This window comes from Podarcis vaucheri (genome assembly GCF_965113315.1).
Source record: "Podarcis vaucheri genome assembly, chromosome: 4".
Lineage (NCBI taxonomy): Eukaryota > Metazoa > Chordata > Lepidosauria > Squamata > Lacertidae > Podarcis > Podarcis vaucheri.
In genome coordinates, this window is record NC_138762.1 from 60695326 (window position 1) to 60721334 (window position 26009).

The 26009-nt window shown below is 39.1% G+C and overlaps 1 protein-coding gene across 7 annotated transcripts in view; it reads left to right on the forward strand.

Annotated features, from left to right (window-relative positions):
- CASK (calcium/calmodulin dependent serine protein kinase) overlaps positions 1-26009 on the forward strand; it is a 123508-nt gene that overhangs the window by 81951 nt on the left and 15548 nt on the right. For 3 of the 7 annotated variants that reach the window (XM_082219822.1, XM_082219821.1, XM_082219823.1), the window contains 8 exons: positions 1231-1311; positions 2731-2919; positions 7310-7388; positions 8245-8330; positions 10015-10083; positions 19604-19672; positions 20947-20982; positions 24547-24743. In XM_082219822.1, coding sequence (XP_082075948.1) covers positions 1231-1311; positions 2731-2919; positions 7310-7388; positions 8245-8330; positions 10015-10083; positions 19604-19672; positions 20947-20982; positions 24547-24743 — 806 coding nt within the window. Of the gene's footprint in view, positions 1-1230; positions 1312-2730; positions 2920-7309; positions 7389-8244; positions 8331-10014; positions 10084-12311; positions 12336-19603; positions 19673-20946; positions 20983-24546; positions 24744-26009 lie in introns of all 7 variants that reach the window. The other 4 variants (XM_082219820.1, XM_082219819.1, XM_082219824.1 and 1 more) reach the window with 2 other exon arrangements.

The following is a 26009-nucleotide window of genomic DNA, read 5'->3' on the forward strand; positions in this document are numbered from 1 at the left end:
AAAGATACCTAATATGATTATCCTAATGGAACTTGAAGTAGTCAGTGATATCCTGCTGATCCCAACTGTGGCAATAACACAATTGGTTTCCCCCCTACAGAATGATGTTGCTATCTAGTAACAACAAGGAGCACATACCTATGTACCTCTCCTCCTCTTCCTTTATTTTCTCTTTTCTCTCTCTCTCTCTCTCTCTCTCTCTCTCTCTCTCATTCACATACCCCACACAAACTAACCAACCAACATACCTCTCCCTCTTTCTTTTACTTTCATAAAGACATAGACCACACAGATCTACCTACTCCGATTTTTCCTCTTTCTCACACATGCACACCAACCTATCTAGCTCTCCCCTTTTCACACATACACCTAGACTGCACTGATCTACCTGATCCCATTTTCTCTCACTCTTACAGACACAATTAACAACTATCTAAATACTTTCCCTCTCCTTTCTATTTCTCTCTCACATACCCCCACCTCTTCCACCAACCTATCTACCTACTCCCCTTTTCTGTCTCTCTCACACACCTGCTCCCACTTTTCTATTGTTCTCTTTCTCTCTCTCTCTTCTCTTCTCTCTCTCTCTCTCTCTCTTTCTTACACACACACACACACACACACACACACCAATGATGGATACACCATACTGAGTGATACAGCCACACCCAACAATCATCAAAATCCACTTACAGAGCGAAGCCCCCTCCGAATTAGGAAAGTCCCTTCATGGGTAAAGCAAACACGTTGCTCTTCCTACCACTTCAGCACAGATCTGTGTGTCCTGACACTGGCATATTAGCATCTGTCCCAGGACACTGTGGGCCTTCTTAAGGAGCTTTTTCTGCTAAAGTGTGGGGTACACATGGCTAGTAAGTTATGCAGATCTGAGACTATTTATGAATCTCATGTAGACTCATCCAGGTTCCTTGGAGGGAATGAGTGGGAGATAAATGTAACAAATAAATACAATGCTATTCATAATTAGCATTTTGCTTTGGAATTAAATCATTTAAATTTGTTTAATTTGAATTGAGAGGTTTCATTTAACACTCAAAATTTCATCTGTCAAAAGAAAAGTAAAATATTTTAATTAAGTAATTCACTTCTTTTAGACCTTCAATAGAGTTAACATTCATATGATGGGGTTATGGCTGATCGGGGGGCGGGAATTAATTTGTTTAAAAGTTCAATTCATTTAATTAGCATGTCTGCTGATTTGGTTCCCAGGTATTGGAAGAAATTTCATGTTACCCTGAAAACAGTGATGCAAAAGAACTGAAACGTATTTTAACACAACCTCATTTCATGGTAAGCAAATGTTTGTTTGTTTGTTTTAAAAATGTAAAACAATTTTATATTGTTTTATAACAGTAAAATGTTGCAGTGGCCATTCTTAACATTTGTCATTGAAACCTCTGCATCAAGGGGGGAAATTCCAACCGAAGCCTGTGAGCATTAAAACAAAAATCTAGCTAAGTGCACAGAAGTATGCTCAATCAACCATTTGGATTAACTCTCCTAACATTTTAGTTTACAGTGATCATGCTTGCCTATGGCATTTGTCATCTTCTAGTCATAGTGACAACAGAAAAGTCCAGAAACAATTATTTTATCTAAGGCTGCAATTCTGCACTGGGAATACCACTGAATTCAGTGGTACTTATAAGCAGAAACATGTATAGGATTGAGATGTTAGTTAACTAAGGTAAAATAATTTTAAAAGCAAATCTTTTGAGATGAATCAACTATCATAGTATAAAATTTGTGATAACTAATTAGCAACATATTATTATTATTTAAATGTATTTATTTAACTTATTTCTGTCCTGCCTGTCTGATATCTAACTTAGCCATCTATAGGCTAAGAGGAACCCTGTAACTCAAAGTCTTGACATTGTGATCAGCCATAGCTGGACTGTGGCATGGCCAAGTCAAGACAGGAAATGTGGAGCTAATTTATTATGTTCTGGAATAAGCTAGCTAGATCTGCAGTGGACAATGTGACAAAATCTACCCACTCCCCCCCGCAAAAAAAGGACCTGGGAAAGGAGGCCATCAGCCATACTTTTTCTGCATGTGGATGAGTATTGCTGCTGTCACTTGGAACTCATCTTTTAATTAAAATAATTGCAGTTCCCTCAAAATCAATCAATCAATCAATCAATCAATCAATCTACCCACTCTTTAGTTTTTGTTTTCACTGAATTAAGGGTGCTATTAGTACCAAACATTATCTCACTATTCCCATAGAATACAATACTCTTGTTTCCAATAAACAACAATATTTTTTTTAACGGAAAGTTAAGAGGTGTGCATGTGTGTCAGTGAGATACGCACACATCACACAATAATGTAAATACAGTGGTACCTTGGTTTAAGAACAGCTTAGTTTATGAGCAACTTGGATTAAGAACGCTGCAAACCCGGAAGTAGGTGTCTTAGTTTGTGAACATTACCTTGGAAGCAGAACATGTTCCGCTTCCTGTTGAATGTAAATTGAGTCCCCCACTGCTATGGGAAAGCACGCCTTGGTTTAAGAATGGACTTCCGGAACGGATTAAGTTTGTAAACCAAGGTACCACTGTAGCTTGGGTTTTGAAATCTGACACAAAAGGTACAGTACGATTCTGGGACACCATCATTATGTATGTAGAATATGTTCAATCCTCATACATGTAGAGTAAGCACAAGAAATTGTGGAACATCCTAACTGTTATTTTCTTACAGGCCTTGCTTCAAACTCATGATGTTGTGGCACATGAAGTTTACAGTGATGAAGCATTACGAGTTACACCACCTCCCACCTCTCCATATTTAAATGGAGATTCTCCAGAGAGCGCCAATGGAGACATGGACATGGAGAATGTAACAAGAGTGCGATTGGTTCAGTTCCAGAAAAACACAGATGAACCAATGGTAAATAGACATCTGCTCCCATATAAAGATATCTGACTTGCATCCATTCATTACCAGATGGTAAATTGTGACTAATGACTGGATCATATAAAACTTCGTTATAAACCATTTTTAATTTCTATCTTTAGAATGGCATTTGATAGCTAATCATTAAAAATGTTTTATACAGGATTCTTAATAAGTTGTAGCATTACATACTGCATTTTCCTAACTTTAGAAACAGACTTCAATTTGTAGTTAACTGTGTTGCTGCTGCAGCTGCTTGGCCCAGCTACCGTAGATTCCAGTGTATAAGGCGACTTTTTAACCCCCCAAAAGGGGTTAAAAAGTCGGGGGTCGTCTTATACGCCGGGTATGGGTGGCGCGGCGTGGAGCCCACCCACTGCTGCTGCTGCGGTGGCTCCAAAGCAGCAGCAGCCGGCAGCGGGCTCTGCTCCGCGCCACGAGAAAGCCACCCGGCGCGGAGCCCGCCCAGCATATTAGGCGACTGGGCTTATAAGACGAACCCCCAAATTGCAGCTGCCAATTTGGGGGGTCGTCTAATATGCCCAGTTGCCTAATATGCCGGAATCTACAGTATATCATACTGTATTCTTATTCCAAATCAATAATAATAATAAATTTTATTTATGCCCCGCCCTCCCCAGCCGAAGCTGGGCTGAGGGCGGCTAACAACAATCAAAATAATCCAACATTCTAAAAACCTTTCATTATAAAAATTAATTAAAATCAAATTGATGGCAACCATTAAGCAAAATTCTGTGCAGATTGCCAGCGGAGGGGGTCAGGCTGCGCCCTGACCAAAGGCCTGGTGGAACAGCTCTGTCTTACAGGCCCTCCGGAAAGATGTCAGGTCCCGCAGGGCCCTAGTCTCTTGTGACAGAGCGTTCCACCAGATTGGAGCCGCGGCCGAGAAAGCCCTGGCTCTAGTTGAGGCCAGCCTAACCTCTCTGTGGCCTGGGATCTTCAGGATGTTTTTATTTGCAGACCGTAAGTTCTTCTGTGGGACATACCAGGAGAGGCGGTCCCGTAGGTACGAGGGTCCTAGGCCGTATAGGGCTTTAAAGGTTAAAACCAGCACCTTAAACCTGATCCTGTACTCCACCGGGAGCCAGTGCAGTTGGTATAGTAGCGGGTGAATGTGATCTCGCAGCGAAGACCCCATAAAGAGTCTCACCGTGGCATTCTGCACCCGCTGGAGTTTCTGCGTCAGTCTCAAGGGCAGTTCCATGTAGAGCGAGTTACAATAATCCAGTCTGGAGGTGACCGTCATGTGGATCACAGTGGCTAGGTCAGGGCGAGAGAGATAAGGAGCCAACTGCTTAGCTTGGCGGAGATGAAAAATGCCGCCTTTGTTATAGGTGTAATCTGCGCCTCCATAGAGAGGGAGGTATTGAAGATTACACCCAAACTCTTAACGGACGATGCTGGCACTAATCGCACCCCCCGCAAGAGATGGGAGTTGCCCCCTCAATCCCATATCGCCCCGTCCCAGCCAGAGGACCTCTGTCTTCGAAGGATTTAACTTCAACCAGCTCCCACATAACCATCCAGCCACAGCTTCCAGACATCTGGTCAGTGTGTCTGGGGCCGAGTCAGGATGGCCATCCATCAACAGATAGAGTTGGGTGTCATCGGCATACTGATGGCAACCCAGCCCAAAATTCCGGACAAGCTGGGCGAGGGGGCACATAAAGATGTTAAAAAGCATCGGGGAGAGACTCGCACCCTGAGGCACTCCACACACCAAGGAGTAGCGCGATGACAATTCCCCCCCAAGCGCCACCCTCTGTCCCCGACCAAAGAGAAACGAGTGCAGCCACTGAAGGACTGTGCCCTGGATCCCCACGTCGGCAAGGCGGTGGTCCAGGAGTTCGTGATCAACCATGTCGAAGGCTGCTGACAGGTCTAGAAGAATCAGCAGCCCCGACCCGCCTCGATCCAGCTGCCTGCAGAGATCATCTGTTAGGGCGACCAGAGCCGTCTCGGTCCCATGACCAGCACGGAAACCGGACTGGAATGGACTGAGAGCCGATGTTTCATCCAGAAACCTACCAAGCTGTTCAGCAACCGCTCTCTCAATCACCTTACCCAGGAATGGAAAATTCAAAACCGGGCGGTAATTGGATAGATCTAAGGGATCTAATGATGTTTTCTTTAAGAGCGGGCGCACCACTGCCTCCTTCAGTTCACCTGGGAATATCCCGGTGCCAAGGGACAAATCGATGATATCACCCAGGAGGGCCCGCACCTCGTCTGGACATGCTCTAATCAGCCAAGACGGGCACGGGTCAAGAGGACAGGTGGTGGGCTTTCCAGCTCGGAGGAGTCTGTCCACATCGGCTGGGGATATCCGGTCAAAGTGGTCCAATACTGGACCCGAGGACAGTCGAGGGGCCTCCAGTTCCTTTATTGTATCCAAATTGGCAGGGAGGTCATGGCGGAGCAACAGGACCTTCTCCGCAAAAAAGCTCACAAATGCCTCACAGCTGTGTGTCAAATTGTTATTTAAATTTGGCTGTCCTTCAAGGGACGTTAAAGACCTAATTATACTAAATAATTGCGCCGGGCGAGAGCTAGCGGAGGCAATGGAGGCCGAGAAGTAGGACTTCTTAGCGGCCTTCACTGCCATCTCGTAGGTTTTCAATAAAACCCTATAAGATGTTCTTGAGGCTCCGTCACGGGCACCCCGCCATACTCGCTCCAAGTGTTGTTGCTTATGTAGCCAAAAAGGCAACAGCCATACAAAGGAGTTTCATGGGAAGAATCCCCAAAAGTAGACCAATGAGGACTCAGTGCCCATGGAATGCTAGCTCTTTGTGGGGGACAGGAGTGAAAACTGGATGGAAGTGGGGATCAGATGGAATGGCTGGAAAATAAGGCAGAAACACATAGATATAAAGGTACTTGACCATTCACACTCTTGCTAGCTGAAGCCTGCTTGTTCACTGCCTAAAAAGGGAACATTTTGAAGGTTCCCTCGAAACAGACACACACCATTCTGTTGTGAGGACACATCCTAATAGCTAACACAAATGGCTAAGCACCGCCCATGTATCACTGAAACAATATCCACACGCAAGAGGAAGAATCCAAGTTGGTAGAACTGTTAAGAACTTCTGCAGAAATACAAAAAAAGAAAAACTGGGCGGGGAGGCCCATGTGGGCAGGAATAACTGCAGAAGGAACCGATGAACACTGAGCATACTCATCTGTCATGAAATTCTGGCTAATATAGGTGAGGGGAAATGGAACTGAATTGCTGGCACCTAAGCAACACTGTTATGCTGAAAAGAAAAAATCCTTAAATTGCAATGAAAAAAATGATAATGGCTATTCCAACAACAACTTGGGATTTTGCAGAAGAATAAAGTCACAGATACTCTCAGAAAGGTTACCTCAGTTTATATATCTGATTTCTAGCTTAAGAAAGTATCCTCCAAGTGAACTTCAAATATCTGATAGAGGATATTCGCTCAAGAGAAGAATTATGACCTTTCTTGGTGTACCTGCAGTAGAGTTTTCCTGTGATAAGCCTTGATTTACAATGTTAGCTAATGTAAACCGATAGAATCTTTTCTTGGAAAGTTTGCATGATAGACCTTCTAAAGAACAACTATTTGCTAATACTGTAGATGGAAACCTTTGGCTTCCACGAATCCGTTAACAGAATTGGCCATTTTTCCAGCTGGTTCAGATATTTAAAAACTAACACATAACAGCCCAAGTGACCCAGAGGATTCTGCCTACATGAAGGAAATAATGTTTGAGCCGGCATATCCCTGGTTTCCCAGCACATCCGATCTGTGACTTCCTCGTAATTTCTGTGAGTGCAGTATCTGAAAGGAAAATACTACAATGTCTATGCAATTTGCACAAACAAAGTAGAAAGTGGTAGGTTTATTATTATATTATGTATTAGTTGCTTACTATAAAAAGTCACTAAGTAAGTTGTAAAAGGTTCAGAGCAAAGAAGGCATAAAATAAAACCAAAAACAGTACATTTCAATAAAACCATTTCAGTGACCTTATGCATGCATGCATTCATTCATTTATTCTCCCCCTCCTCTTGAAGCAGCCCAGGGCTGCAAACACATCCAAACTTTTGTTCTGTTTTGTTTTTAAGCATTCTAAAACAAAAACAGTTACAGTAATAAAAAAAACCCTTCTAAATACAATTTCAGTTAAAAATATTCTAAAAACAATTATAATTAAAAACAGAATTTTATCCAGTAATCTAAGGGTTGCCATAAACAGACTCTGGAACTTCAAACATGCTGGGTCAGACATTATTTCTACTACACATCTGTGAAGAATACTCATATGAACAAATTTAGTTTCTGAAGATACTTGTTCCCTTTTTTCTGAATTGATTGTTTCTTTTTACTAGGGAATCACTTTAAAAATGAATGAACTGAACCACTGCATTGTAGCGAGAATTATGCATGGAGGAATGATTCACAGACAAGGTAATGTTCGCACGAGAGCAAATTAGCACAACTTTCATGTGGTACCCTGCAAACATGCAGAGCTTAGAGGCATTGAGTCCAAGTGACGCAAGAGTACCTGGTGCTAGGAATTGTTGAATGGCTATGGTCCCATACCTCTCTGCTTCAGCAAGTCCTGTTGCTATACCTCAGGGGTGGCCAACTCCCAAGGTACTGCGATCTACACACGAAGTTAAAGACTGGCAGTGATCTACCCCCTTTTGGGGGGTTCAGGTCAAAGTTATTGAGCTTTTTCTACCTGTTGGACGTACCTGCTATATCTGAAGCATAGAAATGCTTCAAGAAATAACATATAATGCAAAGGTTGATTTTGTATTTTCTGAACCAGAGTCATGAGTAAGGCTTCCTTAAGACATGAGCCAACTGGACTGCAGTCAAGGGCCCACCTCTAATGACTTGTGCATGGTGGGCTTCCTACAGCATTTTATTTTGTTTCTGCTGTGTTATGTTCTGCCTCTTCTGCCATCCTTACATTTACTGCTTCGTATGGATCTGATTTTAAACTGTATTAAGTTTTAATGATCGTATCATTTTATGATTGTTAGAAACCACTTTAAGGTCTTTGAGCAAAAAGCAATCTGTACATTTAATAAAGAAAAAGATGTGCATTAAAAGCATGAGAGTATGAAAACCCACTGATATATGTAGTGTGTGTTGAATAAGAGAAATGTAAGTAGAGTATTTTTGATGTTAATATTTAGTATGTTGATGTAGTTTAATATTATTTCAGGTATGACTCCTTTTACTGCCAATCCTTTTTTCTTTGGGATTTGATGCTTCTGTTACACAATGCTGTATTGCTTTCTTGCTTCTATAGGTACGCTTCATGTGGGTGATGAAATTCGGGAAATAAATGGAATCAGTGTAGCAAATCAAACAGTGGAACAGCTGCAAAAAATGCTTGTAAGTATGCAAATTATGCATCTGATTTATCTAACTTCAATGGAGGAATAAAAACTCAAATTTGCTTCTTAAACTAATGGAGTCCAGTGCTGTGAGCTTTGCTTCCCTATCACCTATCACTGTTTTTTCAAGAGATAATTCTTTTCAAGCTTAACCTCAGGCCTCAAAGCATTTGTTGTATTTTCCCCTCTCTTCTTCTGATTTGCTTACCAACTAAAGTGGGACAAGATATTTACTGTCCCTGAGGGCTTATCCACAGTTACCTTTTGCCCTGCCCTTTCCAGACGCAGGTCCACATTTTAATGCTCCGTGTCCGAACATGGGATGGTGTGTGTGCCCCAGGCTTCCTGCACAAAAACCTGTTCTTTAAAGCTGAATCGAAACAAACATCAGTTGAGGTTTCCCACGGATTCCTGTCTGCTCCAGTTGAGCTTTAAAGAATGGATTTTCACGGGGAAAGCTCCAAAGCAAAAAGAAGTGGTGGGGCTCAGACACAGAGCTTTTAATCGCAGCTGTGCCTTGAAATAGCAGAGGAAAGGTAAGCGTGAATAAGCCCTAACTAAGTGTTTCAGTTGAGATGACTTGTACTACACACACACACACAAACACAGCATGATTTAGGGATACTCATAATGGCAAAATTAGAACATTTGTCTTTTTTAAAAAATCTTCTTTTTCTCTTCCATTGAAAAGTAATGCTCCCAACAGTTAGACTGACCATTCTGATCCTGTCCTTTTAAGTTTGTACAAATAACTTGTGTGTGTGTTAGGGTAAGGAGCAGAAGTTGAAAATGTTCAGTGACACCAATCTTTCTTTCATGAAAACAGTAATGAAAAATATTGTGTCTTCAGTGATCGCTGTTGTAGAAGTTGTTCAGTCTTTTGTTGTGTAAGTTTAATCTACACATTCTATTCAGGGCTGGAGATGCATTTTTATATAAAATACTTAACTCAATCTAAATAGTAGTACTAAGCACAGGAAGGAAGTTATTTTCAAAGCATTCTATTAAGCAGCTTTCATCTGTAAGATTTGATTATCCTTGTTGTTATCTTCTGCTTGTATGCCCGCATTTGTTGTTCATAAAATAATCCCATTCTTTGAATTTAGCCTCATTGTTGTTTTTAAAGAAATAATGGATTATGACAAGCCTTTGCGTGCTATGTAAATAAATAATAATTATAAAATCTGCAGCAAGCTGCAGGTTTCACCTTATAATAATGGTCAATTTAGGTTAGAGTTTTTAATGTTAGTGTTTCAGTATTCAATGCCACTCTCTATTTTTCCATCTTCAGTATAACAAATTTTATGCTATATCAAAATTATTTTCTTTGAATTTAACATGTGAATTGAAAAATAGTCGCATGTCTTTGTTGCTAAAGTAAGCCAGGAAATGACAAGGAGAAAAGGTTGAAATCACCAAGAGAGAAGCAGCTTGCAGGTTCAAAATGTTTGTGATTTCTTGCTGATTTCTGAAGACCTCTAATGAGTACTAGTGAACAGTACAGGTACATCTGGTTTGAAATACAGCCACATGATTGCCATATTTTCTATTTTATTTCTGAACATGAATTTCTGAAAGAACTGCTGAAGCCCTAAGGTGTTTTATTTTCTTGAAATATTAGATGGTTTTGAGTGTTCTGTTGTGTTTTTAGTTTTTTAAAAAATGTATTTCACTTTCTCCAGAGGGAAATGCGAGGTAGTATCACCTTCAAGATTGTGCCAAGTTATCGCACCCAGTCTTCTTCATGTGAGGTAATGAATTTAATGAGTTACTCTCTTTCTTCTCAATCCTATAACCTAACTGCCTGCTGATGGCTGAATGTTATTGCTTTCTGGGAAATTGTTTCTGCCTGTGCTGTTAGATCACGCACACCAATTTTACAACAAAGATAACGGAACAGAGGAGTAGCGCTACCTACCTACTGTGTCGTCCTTCTCTCATATTCATTACATCAGCTCATTAATTGCTCCCTAACAGCCTATAATATGAAAAAGGACATATACTATTTCCTGCTTTATTTTAGGCATAATTGGGACGTTGGGTGGTAAAAAGTAGGCTTAAGTAAGTTTTTTAGTGCAGTGAATAAGATGGTATGTTCAGGAGGACTGTAAAGGCAAAATAAATCCAGAATGCATGGTCTGTTGTTTCTCAAGGAGTTAAAATGTTTAGACTACTATAGCAAATCACTGACAGAGACAGAAGGATGATACTAAAAGGAAACACAGGCTGTAGCAGCAGGGTTTTTTAAAATGTGAGAATTAAAGACAAGCTTTTAAATAGAAAAAGGGAAACATTTCGTATGTGGATGTTCTAGTAGAAACAAACCGATCTAGCCAACAGCCCAATATATTGCATCTAGTGAAAATATTAAACATCACAGAGGATAAATAAATTAGCAAAAAGATCAGTAAATTGTAAGTGCTTAGCAGGATTATCAATTAATGGGGGAAATTCCTGTTTGTTTATTAAAAAAAGGATAACCATGTGACCAAAGGGCAAGATACTCAATGAAGAGATAAAAGTTATATAGATAAATAGGAAAAGAATGTTGAAAATGAATTCGTCACTGGGATGTATGATATATTTCATTTATGATATCCATTTAATCTACCAATTTAGCCAGAGGAAAGCAATAGCACCAGATGGCTGAAGAATCACTGATATTGGAAAAAATGGGAAAATAATTATTTTTATTTAATATATTAGGACAAATTTCTGTCTCTAGTACCTAGTGAGAAGTAAAGTCATGAAACTTCTCACTTATGATAGAAATTAAGTAGATGTTTGGCTTTGTCAGGAGTAAGCAATGCTGTACCAATTTTATTTCATAGAATAACTTATTTCATGAGACAAGTAAATGTTCTAACATACATAGGGTAGATTTACAAAGTTTGTTCCTGTTGAAAATGCTGATTTTGGGGGGGTTAGAGTTATCTACCTAGCAGTAGTATGGCAGATCAAATGCCTTGTAAGAGTGAGAAGTAGAAAGAGTAGAAAGGAGAAGATTGCAGCTATGAGAATTGTAGTTATGAGAAAAGCCAGCCCTTTTCAAAATCACAGATAATTATTTCATGATTTTAATACAGTGGTACCTCAAGTTACGAATTTAATTTGTTCCAGAGGTCCGTTCTTAACCTGAAACTGTTCTTAACTAGTGGCGTGCTTTCGCTAATGGGGCCTCTTGCTCCTGCTGTGCCGCCGGCACACAATTTCCATTCTCATCCTGGGGCAAAGTTCTCAAGTCAAGGTAACTCTTCCAGGTTAGCGGAGTTTTTAACCTGAAGCGTTTGTAACCTGAGGCATTTGTAACTCGAGGTACCACTGTACTTTATATCCTGAGCCCAAAGTTCCATATAATCACTGTTAGTTGTAAGAAGTAGAAATTCGCAGTGGCTTACGGTAACTTGAATTCTTTTTGCAATTCATAATTGTAATGAGGCATGGATAGAATGAATTTTTTGGGGGGAGGGGGGGTTATCTAGCCAAAGAAAATGATGTATGTTCAAAAATATTAAAAGAAAACTATAATTAGGAATATAACACAGTTTGCAATACTTCCAATAAGTGGGAAGTGGTTAATGGATTTTGAACTGTACATTTAAAAAAAGATTTAAAAATTTAGGAATATCCTGATATCAGGCAAACTAGCAAGGAGATAAATTAGTGGCACATTGTGAGCCAAACAGCTTTCAGAAAATATTTAAATATAATTCTGTTTAAATTATTGTTGGGTTACCTCTTTTAAAAAATTTCTAGTTTCATAATCTTTAATTCTGCAATGCCTAAGTGTAAAACTATTTAAAACACTTTTTTCCAGGAAGTACATGTAACTTCTTAAACCAAAGAGCCTTCTACTCTCTTGTCTCCCATGCAAAATGTTTCTATTTGCTTGTTTGGGGTTTTGTACCTGTATAAAATATGCTTTGATAGATTTGTTTTGATTAAATTCATTTTAAGGAAGGATGTTTTTCCTACTTAGCAAACAAACTGGGAGAAATACTATGTAAGTGATGTCGTACTTTAAAATACTGCATGCTCAATGTATCAGTTGTTCCTATGTGGATTTTGGTAGCATATTATAGATTGCCTATATACAGATACACAAAATTATCATCTTCCATTCTAAAATGGCAATTATTTAATTTTGAAGTAAATTGTATTTATTTCAGTAGTTGCCAGAAGCGCATATAAGCCATTATTCAACATCCATGTAGATTACTTGTTTGTGTCAATAGCACAACATTTCACACTCATGTAAAAGGTAAGGAGAGGCCCACCTTGCATTGGAGGCTTGCTTGCTACTGTTTCTCCATTTTAAAACCTTGACAAGTTGTACACTCCTGTTCAGGAGTCGTGCAGTTGATTCAGTGCACAGTCTCCAAACCTTTTGTTTTAGAAGGATAAGTAAAACTTACAAAATGGCCTGAATTATTTTTTTTTAAAAAAAACTGTGTTGGCATCACAAGTCACATTACAAACTGTACTGAATAGCTGCCCATGACACATCCATACCGCAGTCCCACAACAATCAAAGAAGCAATGAATATGCTAGCGGAGAACCCACATTTTCCCACACATAAATCCTACTCAGTGATACAAAGCATGACAATGTTGAGGGGATGTTGCCCTTCAAAACACTTAACATGGTTATAGACTATACCAAGATTGCTTTAATTCAGGAGGCGGTGAAATAGCTTCAACCTCTAATACTAACCCTCAGCATAAGATGATTTTTAAAAGATAGTTTGTATACAGTAGAATCTTATTTCTCTAAATGCATTCTGCAAATGATTAAGCACATACCTGTAGTCAAGCACTGAAAACAAGTTACTATTTTTCTAGAACTCTCAGGATGTATTTTAGACTTTGATAATCACTTTGAATTTTAAGAATTCTTTTTTTAGATGCTGCCTTGGTCAAAGCTCTCCTGCTCCTACAAAATAAAATAAAAAAGAGAAGATAACTTTACATTCATTTACATTAAAACAATACAATTGGAGGTTTTTGATCCATAGAAGTAAAATTAGATCTGTTATTGTGTTTCTTTTCATTTTGCTTTTTACTAGCCATTCTTTTTAGTAGTCTATCCTCACTTTGATTTTTCATTAAAAAACTCAACTTCTAGCATCTATAAAAAGCTCAATTTTCAAAATTTCAAAACACACGTTCTTGAATGCATGTTTGAGTTCTTTGGAGAAGCTTTGCATTTTTAAAAAAGCACCAGGAAATTTGTGAAAACCTAATATGCAGGCTTTGGGTTGGAACCAAAGGTATGCCATCAGTTGGTGGAAAGCATGCATGGAAGAGCTGTTTCTGACTTAGCAGGAAAGCATTGTGTGAGAAAATAATCCCCAGATCCAGAGGAGTTTCTCCATGTGTACAAGTTTTTTTGTAGGACTTGCACAAGCTTATTATGATCTACTAGAGTTTTTTATGCTACAGCTGGTATTTTAGTTATGCCCGGTTTCTTATACTGTAATGCAGTCTATGACACATTGTGCCTCTAGCTCTTGAGGAAAACTCAACATGGAACAGAACTAACAAATATTCTCCTCCTAGTTGCTGTAAGATAGGCTAATAGTTAGAATTCAAACGTGGTGTTGAAATTTCATCCCCAGAAATATGTTGCTTAGAGTATCTTTCTCTAGAATGGTTCAGACCTAATGGCAAACCATGAGTTGGCACTATGTGAACATAGTGATTCACTACTTCCCTTCTGGTTTGAGGTCAACCTTAATTTGCCATCGCATCTGAATTAACAAACTCTGGTTTGAGCATGTCCTACAAACCAGTATTATATTGCATCCCTTAACTTTGAGATAGGTTAAAATTTCTAACCTCAGGCTCCTCATCCATTAAGCGCACATTGAAGGAATGCATAGACTGTTTGACTAATACATAATACATCAGAGTATATTGCCAGAGCTGGTGACCAACATGACATTCCCTTAATGCTGAAAGGTGGAACACACCTTTTAGTTCGTGAGGCATTGCTTGGGAGGCTTGTTCCTGAAAGGTCCATGTGTTCCTTCTTCTGCAAGTAGCAAAAGTAATTATCTGAAAATGAGACAATATATACAGAGGAAGTAAATTTAGCCAGGGAACAGCAATGCAAGTTTTACCTTCATATGAAAATCTGGCATGAAGTGAAAATTCCATGGATAAATGGAAATTTGATTTCATTATTTATAGCAGAACATTGGGAATTGTGCAGAAGTCAAATCCATGTTTCCTCCATTGGGTTCTGCAAGTTGTTTTGCAATTTCAGGTGTTCAGAACTGTAGCTATGTTAGGAACACCTTGCTTTTTAAACTGAGTTCAAATTTTGAGTTGGCCTTTGGTAACTGAGATACAAAGGCATAAAGCATAACAAATCAAAGGAACATTATAAACAAATTGTATGATTGGCTACAGGAGAATGTACAGCCTTTAGTAAAATAGCAAAATCTGTTACTGAACTAGAGTTTGTTTTTTTGTTTTTTTGTTTGTTTGTTTGTTTGTTTGTTTGTTTAAAAAGGAGGTAGAACCAAAGGAGTCATGAATACTTCATTATTGGCTGTTTGCACTTAATGTTTATTGTAAAACATTAATAATGTGTAAACACATTCTTGAGGTATAAATGCATTCCTGATTGCTACTGCAAATCTGTCATCCCCTAATCTGAGGGTAGTTCATTTCTATGAAAGAAAATCTCCCACATGCTTCTGTTTGCTAGAGGGCTAAGAACTATTATGGAGGACACTTCACATTTTGCACAACTCTGCTCCTAATTGCTCAAGCATCTCCTCCACTGCAGAATCCAAAATGGGAGTAAACATGTTTTAAACTCCCCAGGCAGAAAAACTGTTTTTAGGGGTGATTTGGAGCAGGTAAGTAACAGCTAGAGAAAAAAGAGACATTGCACATACTTTTGTAAACCAAGAAATCTTTAATAAAAACATGCTGAAGGAGGGAAGGAAGGAAGGATTAAACACCACTCATATCGCCTCTTCTCAAAATGCACGAACATCCCTTTTGCTGTTAGTATTTCCAGGGACAGCTAACAATTATACAAATATAGAAGAGCAATAAAATCTGTAAAATCCTAAAACAGCAAAGAAGAGCAGAGGAATAAAATCAACAAATCACAATTGCAGCATAAAACCAATTTAACCAGATTTTAGGGGGAAATTAAAAGAGTTTGCCCTGGACCCAAAACACAAAAGAATGAGTGCCAAGTGAACTTATCTGAAGATAAGTTCCAAAGGTTCCAAAGGATACCTTTTTTATTACAGCCAATAAGTCTTTCTCCCCAGTTGCCATCTACCTCACTTCAGAAGTTGCAGGCAACCTGAAGAGGGCCCCTGGAAATTACCTTGGTTATATGGACAGGTTATGTCATCAGCCCTTCAGGTTCCAAGTATCTGAATGTAGATAAGCTTCTAAGAGATTCTACCACTTCTGTAATCAATTGAAGCAGTTATTCTAATATTTAATTTGTCTACCATACTCCAGTTTTAATACTGTTTATAATACCATGCCTCTGGATTTGGAAATGAATTAAGGCACCCAATAATAAGCTTCTGCACAGTCAGAGGACTCCCTTGGTACACAGAAGTATATTAAATTGTTGTTTAAGAAAGGGGGGCTCTTTAAAAAGCCGCAAGTGACCTGGCCAAAGACCAAGTGTGTTGAGTACTCAATGTTGAGTATGTTGAAAATGTTGGAGGTCTGCCTTGTTTCATTTTTTTCAAAAGAAAATGGAGGCATGGATTGCTAAAGCGCCTATTTCTTGCATCATCCTGTAGATGAGGATTAAGTAGGTGTATGCAGTGTTTTTTTTCTGGGGGTACTCATACCCCTAAACATTTTGTGAATCTAAGTTTGGTCTCATTGAGGGGCAGTATTTCAGTATGAGTAGGAAAATGAGAGTACCCCTAAACATTTTTTTTAGGAAAAAAAGCACTGGGTGTACGTCATAGCTAAAAACCTCACAAACTCATGCTATACAGCTTAGATGGGGAACTTGTGGTCCTATGATATTTGGCTGCAATCCATTAGCTCCAACTAGCATGGCCAGTGGTCAAGGCTAATATTCCAGCATCATCTAGAGCAGTCTTTCTCAACCATTGGGTCCCCAGATGTGGGGCTACAACTCCCATCATTCCTGACCACTGGTTCTGCTAACTAGGGATGATGGGAGCTGTAGTCCAACAACATCTGGGGACCCAAGGTTGAGAAAGGCCTATCTAGAGGCTCACTGTTTCACCATCCCTAGTATATGGGGGTGTTTCAGGCAATAAGAATGTTAAAAAAGGCAAATGGCTGCTTCCCCACACCTTTCCTACTCTCCAGAAAACTCTCCGCTTAGTGCTGATCATTATTTAATACATTTACATTCTACTCTTTAACTGAACTCCTTAGAGCCATTCACAACATGTCATCATGGATACCCCCCAAAACCATCCATTTATGGCCTAATAGGGAGGGAAGAGCTCGTAGTTCAAGGGCAGGCACTTGAAATTGCCTGTCTCCCTCTCTTTCTCCTTGGTGATAAATGGTATTGCGATGGGGGAAAGGATAATCCAGCTGGGGTAACAGTAGGCACCCGATATTGCGATATATAGCAGCAGATCCCTCAAAATCACTGTTGGCACCCCAGCCCCAAACTTGAGCACTTCAGCACAGTATAGCGCAGAAGGTTAAGATTTCAGGAAGATGGAAATAAATAAATAAATAACAGTACACTCTTTTTCCTCATGTCAACTTCCACAGCAAGTCCAAAATAGTCCTGCAAGGCTCCTGTTTCAGGCTGCCTGGAATTCTGAGCTTGGAGGATTAGTTTTAGAACCCGAAGGAACAATGCAGTATTTTGTTGAAGATCCTCACTTGTCTGAAAATACAAGCTGAGAGTTAGATATGAAAAAGTATGGCCAAGGAGAGAAATTATACGCGCAAATCCCACTATCGACCCACTCGCTATGCAAAAATTCACAAATCCACAAGTAAAGAATTGTGCCCAAACCTCACTATAAACACCACAGATTCACATATCCGAACATCCAGAGTTTGCCCACTTCCTTATTTGCTTGCTTGCTTCAGCTTTGCTGGTTGGTAGCAGCTATGTTTAGGCAGAAACTATGAAGGGATTGAAGGTTCAAGATCAGATGAATCAGTGAGTAGGAGGGATCAGACAAATCAGTTTTTCCCTTCGTCTCTCTTTTGCTGATTGGCTGCAGCCATTTCAGGAAGAAAAAATAGAAAGGGGTGGGGGAGAAATTGGGAAAATCCCAGATTAGAAGTATTTCTATCAGAAATAATGGAAATCATGAACTCATTATGTGAACACTCGCCTGACGAGTGATTTTCACAGAAAATACTGTGCTCGGTAAGCAGGACCCGTGAGTATATGTTTAAAAGGCTATTAAAATCATAGGTTATATCCAATACTAATCTACTCTGTTAGTAGCACTGTTGAAATTAATGACCCAAAGTAATCATATTCATTAACTTTAGTGGATCTACTCCGAGCAGGACTAGCATTGGATTCAACTTTATTTTGAAAATCATAGAGTCCGAACATTTTTCCTAAAAGGATGATCTTACAACATTTCCTAGAAGGCAAATGACAGGTGATCAGGTAGACTTCCCTAGGCAAATAATACAAAATATGGGACCCACAACAATAAAGGCTGCTGCATCTCCTCCTTGATAGTGCTTCTTGACTGAATCTACTCCTTCTCATATCAATAGATGAGTGAGCTCTTTTGAGGGAAATACGCAACTGCCCCTGTTGTGTATGTGTGTGTGTGTTTTGGAACTACAATTCCCATCATCCCTGACCGCTGGTCCTGTTAGCTAGGGATGATGGGAGTTGTAGTCCCCAAACATACATATACATGCATTAATATTCTCAGATGCAGGCACATCTGTGTAAGCCAAAATGTATGAGGAAGCCATTCATGACCTCTGTTGTTTTGTAACACAAGAAGCTATTGACCCGTTGCAATCTAATATGGTGTTAGACATATTTTACTTATTGTTGGGAAAATTATTAAACCCAACTGAATATTTTCATCCTAAAATATCAGAGTCCTGTACTTTTGCCTCAGTCCTTTTTTCTATAATGTAAGTGATTTGTTTTACTATGGAAGTATTCAAAAAAAGTTGAGTTTTCTTTTTTGACAAATTTGTCATGTATTATATGCCCCATCAGAAGTGTAAAGATATGTCTTCTAAAGAGTGGTTGGGGAAACCCAACCAGATTGGTGGCATATTATTATTATTATTATTATTATTATTATTATTATTATTATTATTTACAATATCATACTATTCCATTTGTTTTTAAGCAAGCCATGTTACTTCATGTTGCCCACCAGATGAACTGCAGACTATGAAAAGTCCAACAGAATTTACAGATTATTATTATAGGAGGAAGGCCTCCCCATATACACCAGAAAGATAATAGCAAGTTTTCTATTCAATTATGTCCCAAGATTTCAAAATACTATGAAAGAGAGGCCATTCCAAGTTACACACACACATGTGTGTGTACATATATATAGTATGTCCCACTTACATTTCAAGTTATAAAAAATAGACATTAATTTAGATTGTGTATTTAAAAAATATGAAAACACTCGACACTCCTGGTTTCCACATCATGCTAAGCCAATCCATGGTTTAGCACAGTGACAGCCAAACTTGGCCCTCCAGCTGTTTTGGGACTACAATTCCCATCATCCATGACCTCTTGTCCTGTTAGCTAGGGATGATGGGAGTTGTAGTCCCAAAACAACTGGAGGACCAAGTTTGGCCATCACTGGTTTAGCATGAACTTCAGAAGAGGAGAGGGTAATAGTTTTGCTCCTCCCCTGTTGTTTTGCTGAGCTAAACCATAGCTTGATTCAGTGTGTCATCTGGATCTGGATGCATGGTTTCACTCTCCCAGACAAACCTCAAACTGTAAACCATGGGACAAAACCTTGGATAAAGCTTAACATTAGTCTAGAGAGAGCTAAACTACAACTAGGTTTAAACAATACACAGAGCCAAACCATGGCTTAGTACAATATAGCATCAGGACCACCTGGGAGAAGCAAAGCAGCCACTTGGATCTCTTCCAGAGTTTGCACAAAGCTGTGGTTTGGCTTTGTGTGGTGTGGAAAGCAGACTGGGAAAGAAAAGGCAAAATCATTGGTCATAAGCCTGTGGATATAACTGTTGACATGAATATATCTGTGTTCTGCAGTAGTGTTGTGTGATAATGAACCTTGTGTCTTATTTCAGAGAGATTCCCCCTCTACATCCAGACAGTCCCCAGCTAATGGCCATAGCAGCATTAACAATTCTGTTTCGGTAAGACTTCTAGACAGAGAGTATTCAGATCTTGTTGGTGCTCATCTACCATTCCTGTTATGATTACATGTTCAGTAGAAAATTGTGTTCTGCTGATAAAATCAAAAATACTTAGAAGTCTAATTCCCCATTTGCTCTCATTCAAGGGTTTACGAGACAACATAATCTTCTCATTAAAATCCCTTTAATGAGTTACATTCAACTGTAATGTAAAAATTCACTCATCCCTGAAATATGCTTATCATTACCCTCATCCTGACTTGCTCAAAACTAAACAAAAAGGCTAATTTCTATTTTCAACTTTTGAAGTGGTCTTTTGAAGCAAAATATTTGCACAGCAGGTATTTGGAGGGTTTTGGTTTTTTTAGACCTGGACATTTTTTATTTTTAAAGCTCTGTAGATTGCAGTATTGGTTTCCGCTATCTCAGTTAAGGAATTGGTGTGTCCTCTGCTGTTGTGGTATGTGCACATATTTTTGTGAAATATGAGCCTTGCCTGGATATGAAAAGCAAAAGGAACTGGCTTTAAACTGCATTTATAATCCCAAGCTATTAACATCACATCTTTAACACAAAGTACTTTCTTTTTAGTCATATGTTCAGGAAAAAAAGGTACTGTTAAACATAATGGCAGACACCGCTATTTTTTATCATTTGTTTTTCTCTGAACATATATGGTAAAACACTAGAAAGCACCTGTAGACAGATCTTCCTTGAGAAATACTTAGATAATTGTGCTGTTAACACATGTACTATAAGATGAGAAATGGTATCTGTTTCTGCGAACTTTCAATTAACGTCAATATAGACTGTTCTATATGTTGTTTAAAATACTGCCATTGTAATTAGCTACAGGAATAATTTGGTTTATGTATAAACACTAAGATTTATATGAATTAGAAATCTATGTAGACATAACGGCTGGATACACAGTAGCTTTCAAATTGTAAAATCAATTTATTTATATAATTGTCCCAATAGGAATATAATTAGAATGTTAAGACTAAAAGAGGGGTCCTTCTTTGCTTACAGGTGCTTTTGTGTTGAAGATGATGAATTCTTATTGAAAGCACATTTTCTGTCTGCTTAATTTTTACCTGCTTTCTTCAGCTTGCTGCTAAACAGCCTGGATTTGACATTTTTTCCTATTAAATTGTTATTTCTGAAAGTAAATTTGTTGTTAATACTTGCAAATTAACTATTTGCTTTGATACTGTTGACTGCTTTCAAAGTAAAATGAAGTTTTCTTTTCCTGGGTTGGCTTTGTTCTGCAGGACTTGCCATCAACAACACAACCAAAAGGACGACAGGTGAATAGCTATTCTACGTGGAAGCTTTCCTAATTTAGCGCCTTTAGTTTGTAGCAATCGCTCCTTACCATCTCAAATGTGGTATTCCATGATGTGCTGACTTTAACTCTAAAAAATTTTCCCATTTTGTGTTTTACTCACCTAGCTGATTCACCATAGTTTCATTTTCCTGTGACCTGAATTATAGTTGTATTTTTTTTTAATTACAACTTTTATTATAATTTCTAATAGTAGCTAGATTCAGGACCATGTGATGTGTTGATGCCATCATTCTTCTAATGTTTCATTTTCATTGCATCTTCATGGTTGTCGTTTGCTGCCCTGAAACTAATATTTAGGCATTTATTATACATAACAGTTTTTCATGTTATGCATTCTTGAGTATTTTGGTCATAATAAATACTGGATTTTCTTAAGTTTCATTATGCTGAGGAGGGGGTGATTAAGGGACAGTTCTTACAAGCTGGAATTTTTTATTTATGATTATTACTCAGGTATCCTGATAATATTTGGGAATACCTTTAGAATTTATTTATTTGCTTGCTTGCAGATTTATAAACTGCTTCACAACAAAAAGTTGCTGAAGTGGTATACAATAAAATAATATAAAGTATTACAAACACCATGAACAAAGGGCAATAAAACCAGTTCTATAGTTACAGTTATCATTGCACAAAATGGTTGGGTCACATTTCATGAAAAGCCTTTTAAAACAAAACTCCCTTTAGTTAAATATAAAAACAGCTAGGTGTTTGTTTGATTTCAAATGGTAACTGATTCCAAAGAGCTGGAGCTGCAACACTAAAAGCCTAGTTTCTACTGCATACTAATCACACCTCTGGGGCATGTGATACTTTTAGCAGTGCTCTATCTGAAGAGTGTAGTTCCAAGGCAGGGATATATGGGGTGAGGCAAGTTGTTTAGGACTTTACATGTTAACAGCAAAACCTTGAACTGATCCCAATAGCATATTGGCAGCAGGGGCGCCGACTTATAAAAAATATTGGGGGAGCCCGCGAAAGCTCATGAATAATAAATAAGCTCATGAATATGCAGATAAAGTGGCACCGCCTCCTCGTGAGCGAATAGGGGAGAGCGTGCTGCGCCTATTAATCAGCTCCGAAGGAAATTGGGTGGAGCTTTTGCTCGGGAGGGAGGGCAGGAGGCATACAGCCCGACCCTATGCATTTTGGGCTGGGGGAGGGGCAGCGGTGGCGCTCTGCTGGAGGGGCGCCCGAGATTATTGGGGGGCGGAGCCCCCCCAAACGAATTTTTGAGGGGGCTCGGGCCCCCTCAGGCCCCATGGAGTCGGCGCCTATGATTGGCAGCCAGTGCAGTACCATGGCAGAGGTTTAGGTGGTGTAAACAGGGTGTCCCAGTCAGCAACCTAGCATCTATATGCTCCAACAACTGCAGATTCCAGACTAAGCTCAAGGGCAGCCCCACATAGAGCACCCTGTAGTAGTCCAGTCTTCTGGGTACCAGGACCATACCCACAGTGGCCAAGCTATCTCAGTCCAGGAATAGACATAGGATTTGAACTCCATTTATGTGTCCTCATTCAGCCTACTCATGGCATTCAAACACCAGTCTAGACCCTGATTCAGATATTACAAAGAAGCAATTGTGTGTTGTCATATTTTTTTTGTCTGAATGTGCTTCAGTTTACATTTGCTTACCCTCAGCTTCATTTCCCATTTTAATGCTCATTCACCCAGTTTGAATAGATATCTGTTTGGAGCGCCTCACTGTTTGTTCTTACCACCCTGGACGAACTTGGCCACTTTGCTACTCACCTGTAACTCTACATCATGAAAAAGTTAAAACAAGCACTGGCCCCAATATCGGGGGACCTCACATCCTGTCATTGTGAGAACTGTCCTTTTTTTCTACTCTCTTCTTCCTGCTTGACTTGTTACTGTTCAGCCAGGTACCGATCCATTAAAAGACCTATCCTCTCATCCCATGACTGACTGCTAAAAGTACTCAGATTCCGTTGATGACAAATTCCATCAAAAAGTTTTTTGAAAGTCCAAGTATTCAATATAGCCTAGATAAGTCCTTCCGTATGATTACTAAAACTCTCATATAACTTTTAAGTTAGACAGAAGGTACCCTTGCAGACGCGATATTGGTCCTTTCCAGTCCTCAAGTACAGAGGCTGATCTTGGAGGTGTTAACAGATTTTTGTTAGATCAGCTATTTCATGTTTGAGTTCTTTGGGAACTCCTAAAATGGATATCACCTGAAACCAGGGATTTGTCTGTTTTTAATTTGTCAATAAGACCCAGAATTGCATCTCTTGTCATCACTGTTTGGCACAGTTCCTCAAATTCCCTTTCTGAGAAAGTTAGTTCAGCTACAGGGATCTGTCCTACATCTTCCACAGTGAAAACAGATGGAAAGAATTCATTCAGCTTCTTCCCAATTTCCTTTTCTTCCTGTTAATACATCTTTAACTTTCCTGTCTTCCAAAGGTCCAACTGCCTGTCTACCAGGTGTCCTACTTCTAATGTCTTTTTTTCCTTAAATGGTTGCTCTTAATGTTTTTAGTGATATGCTTCTCAAAAAATTTCTTTGCATCCTGTATTGTCTGCTTGCAATTCATTCCAAAACATCACTTGAACAACAAATTATTTCAAACTGACTCATCAATTTCAAAAATAGTAGCATCTTTATAAAAAAAAAAATCCCAAGACTTGGGAAAATACAACCAAGAATTCCAGATTTTAAATTAGTATATATATTTAATACAATACATGATGAATCTAAGGGCTAGATCTTTTCCTCCTCTCAGTAGACCCCTGGCCATCTGACAGCAAAATTAGGCATTCCTTCTATGATTCTGTCCTTCTGGTCTACAGCTACCATGACTCCTGAAGGCTGGAGGCACATGAGGGAGAACGGAGGATTAAGACAGGACTTGAGATGATGTTGAAGAAGTTAATGGGGAGCCTAGACAAGGAATTGTTGAAACAGGGCTTTATAGACTGGCCTTCTGTCAGTTGCTTGAGGTTTCCAGTTGGGGTGGGATCTGCCGTGGGGTCCCAGTCCTCTTCCTCCAGGGTCTGGGTCAAATGGAATCTTAACATACATAAAAATGAAAGATTTAGAGCACAGGAAGCTTCCTATAGATATGCCCCTAGTAATATATCTTGTGTTCAGCACATAGTAAAGATGCACTGTGTACATTATTATTATTCTTCATCTTCTGAATTAAAGTTTTTGTTAGTTAAGGTAATGTCCATTAAGTTATACATATTTCTATTTCATATTTTGAGTAACTAGTAACAATATTTTAATGCAAACAAAGAGGTGAAGTAGAATTTCAAAGTTTCAATGGAATGTTAAAGCACTCCAATTAAAGGCTTCATCAAAATCATCACCACAGTTCTTTCTAGCTTTTTCTGTTTTGTTTTCAGCCGTCATTCTTATGTCTAATACTGGTATCTTCCTAAGCCTGGATGCAAACAGCATGTGATAGTTAGATTATAGAGTAACATTTCACCTATCAGTTCTAACCATATTAACATCACATTGTCTTCACAAACTCCTGTTTTATAGATATATGTAAGAGCACAATTTGAATATGACCCAGCAAAGGATGACCTCATTCCCTGCAAAGAAGCTGGTATCAGATTTAGAGTTGGTGATATTATCCAGATTATTAGCAAAGATGATCACAATTGGTGGCAGGGTAAACTGGAGAATTCAAAAAATGGAACTGCAGGCCTCATTCCTTCTCCTGAGCTTCAGGAATGGTATGTTTTGAATTTTATAAAATTAATATGTCTGTAATTTAAAATAAATTGGTCTGTCAAAATGTGCCTACTATTTGAAACATTTGTTCCCTTTTTTCTGGCAAAAAAGGTGTTTGATTTAGTCAATTAAATTGGTCATTCAGTCTAGCACTCAAACACACATACACTCTCATTGATATTTTGAACAAGTGCTGTGGACAATCCATGAGAAATTTATGGTTGAACATGGTGTTGCATTTGCCCTTCCTTGGCTAGACTGCCAGGTCTACTAAACCAAACAAATTGTTTGGGGAGAGTTGTGTGATTCAGCAACCATTTTCCCCCACCATCTTTAAAATAGTGAGATTAGACACTAGATAGTAGCTATATAAATTATCTGCTTATACACTAGCCTTCAGAGGGCTTTCATCACTGCTGTCTTCTGAGGCAGCAGCAGCTTTCTCTAATTTAAAAACGTATTGGTAATTCCATTCAACAACCTGCTCTTCCTCTTAGTGTAAATGGTTGCTAACATTTTCCCATACACCATGTTGGCATCGGACAAATAAGATAAGAGGATACTTTCAGTGCCTCTGTTTGGATACTATCATATAGTAGCAGTGTCCAGATCAAATTGAAGACAATGTTGTTTTTCTACAAAATGCCTTGCAAAACAAGTCCATAACAAACTGCTGTTAGTTCACATAAGTGACCAACCACAGAGGGCAACAACCCCTTGCCTATGCAGAAGAGCTCCACCAGATGGCATGGCATTTGTTTCACTCCCATGGCATGACCTTCAAATGATATCTGTGTTGTGCTTAGTTTGATTTGGCCTGAATCTTATGCTGCTTGCCCTCAGTTGCCTTTCCTGCTGCTTTAAGTTTCTTAGCGATTCAGTTACCAAGGAGTAGCACCTTACAAAAGTGTGAGAAGAGAATGCCTAGCTGCCACAGCATTGTAGCCATACTCAACTTTTGATTTCATATATTAACCATTCTGTCACCAGAGTGACCTTTTAGTGTCAATGGATAAATCCTCCAAACAATTCTGTAAGCCAAAGGATCCCTCAGCTTCTGGAGAAGTACTGCAGAGAGCATGAACTGAGACCACTCAGGCCTACATAAGGTTGTGGTCAATTCATGACAAAATGTATTACAACAATACCCTCATACCCTGGCTACCTAAATCTAGGACGCTGTTGTTGTTTAGTTGTGTCCGACTCTTCGTGACCCTATGGAGCAGAGCACGGCAGGCACTTTTGTCTTCCACTGCCTCCCGCTACAG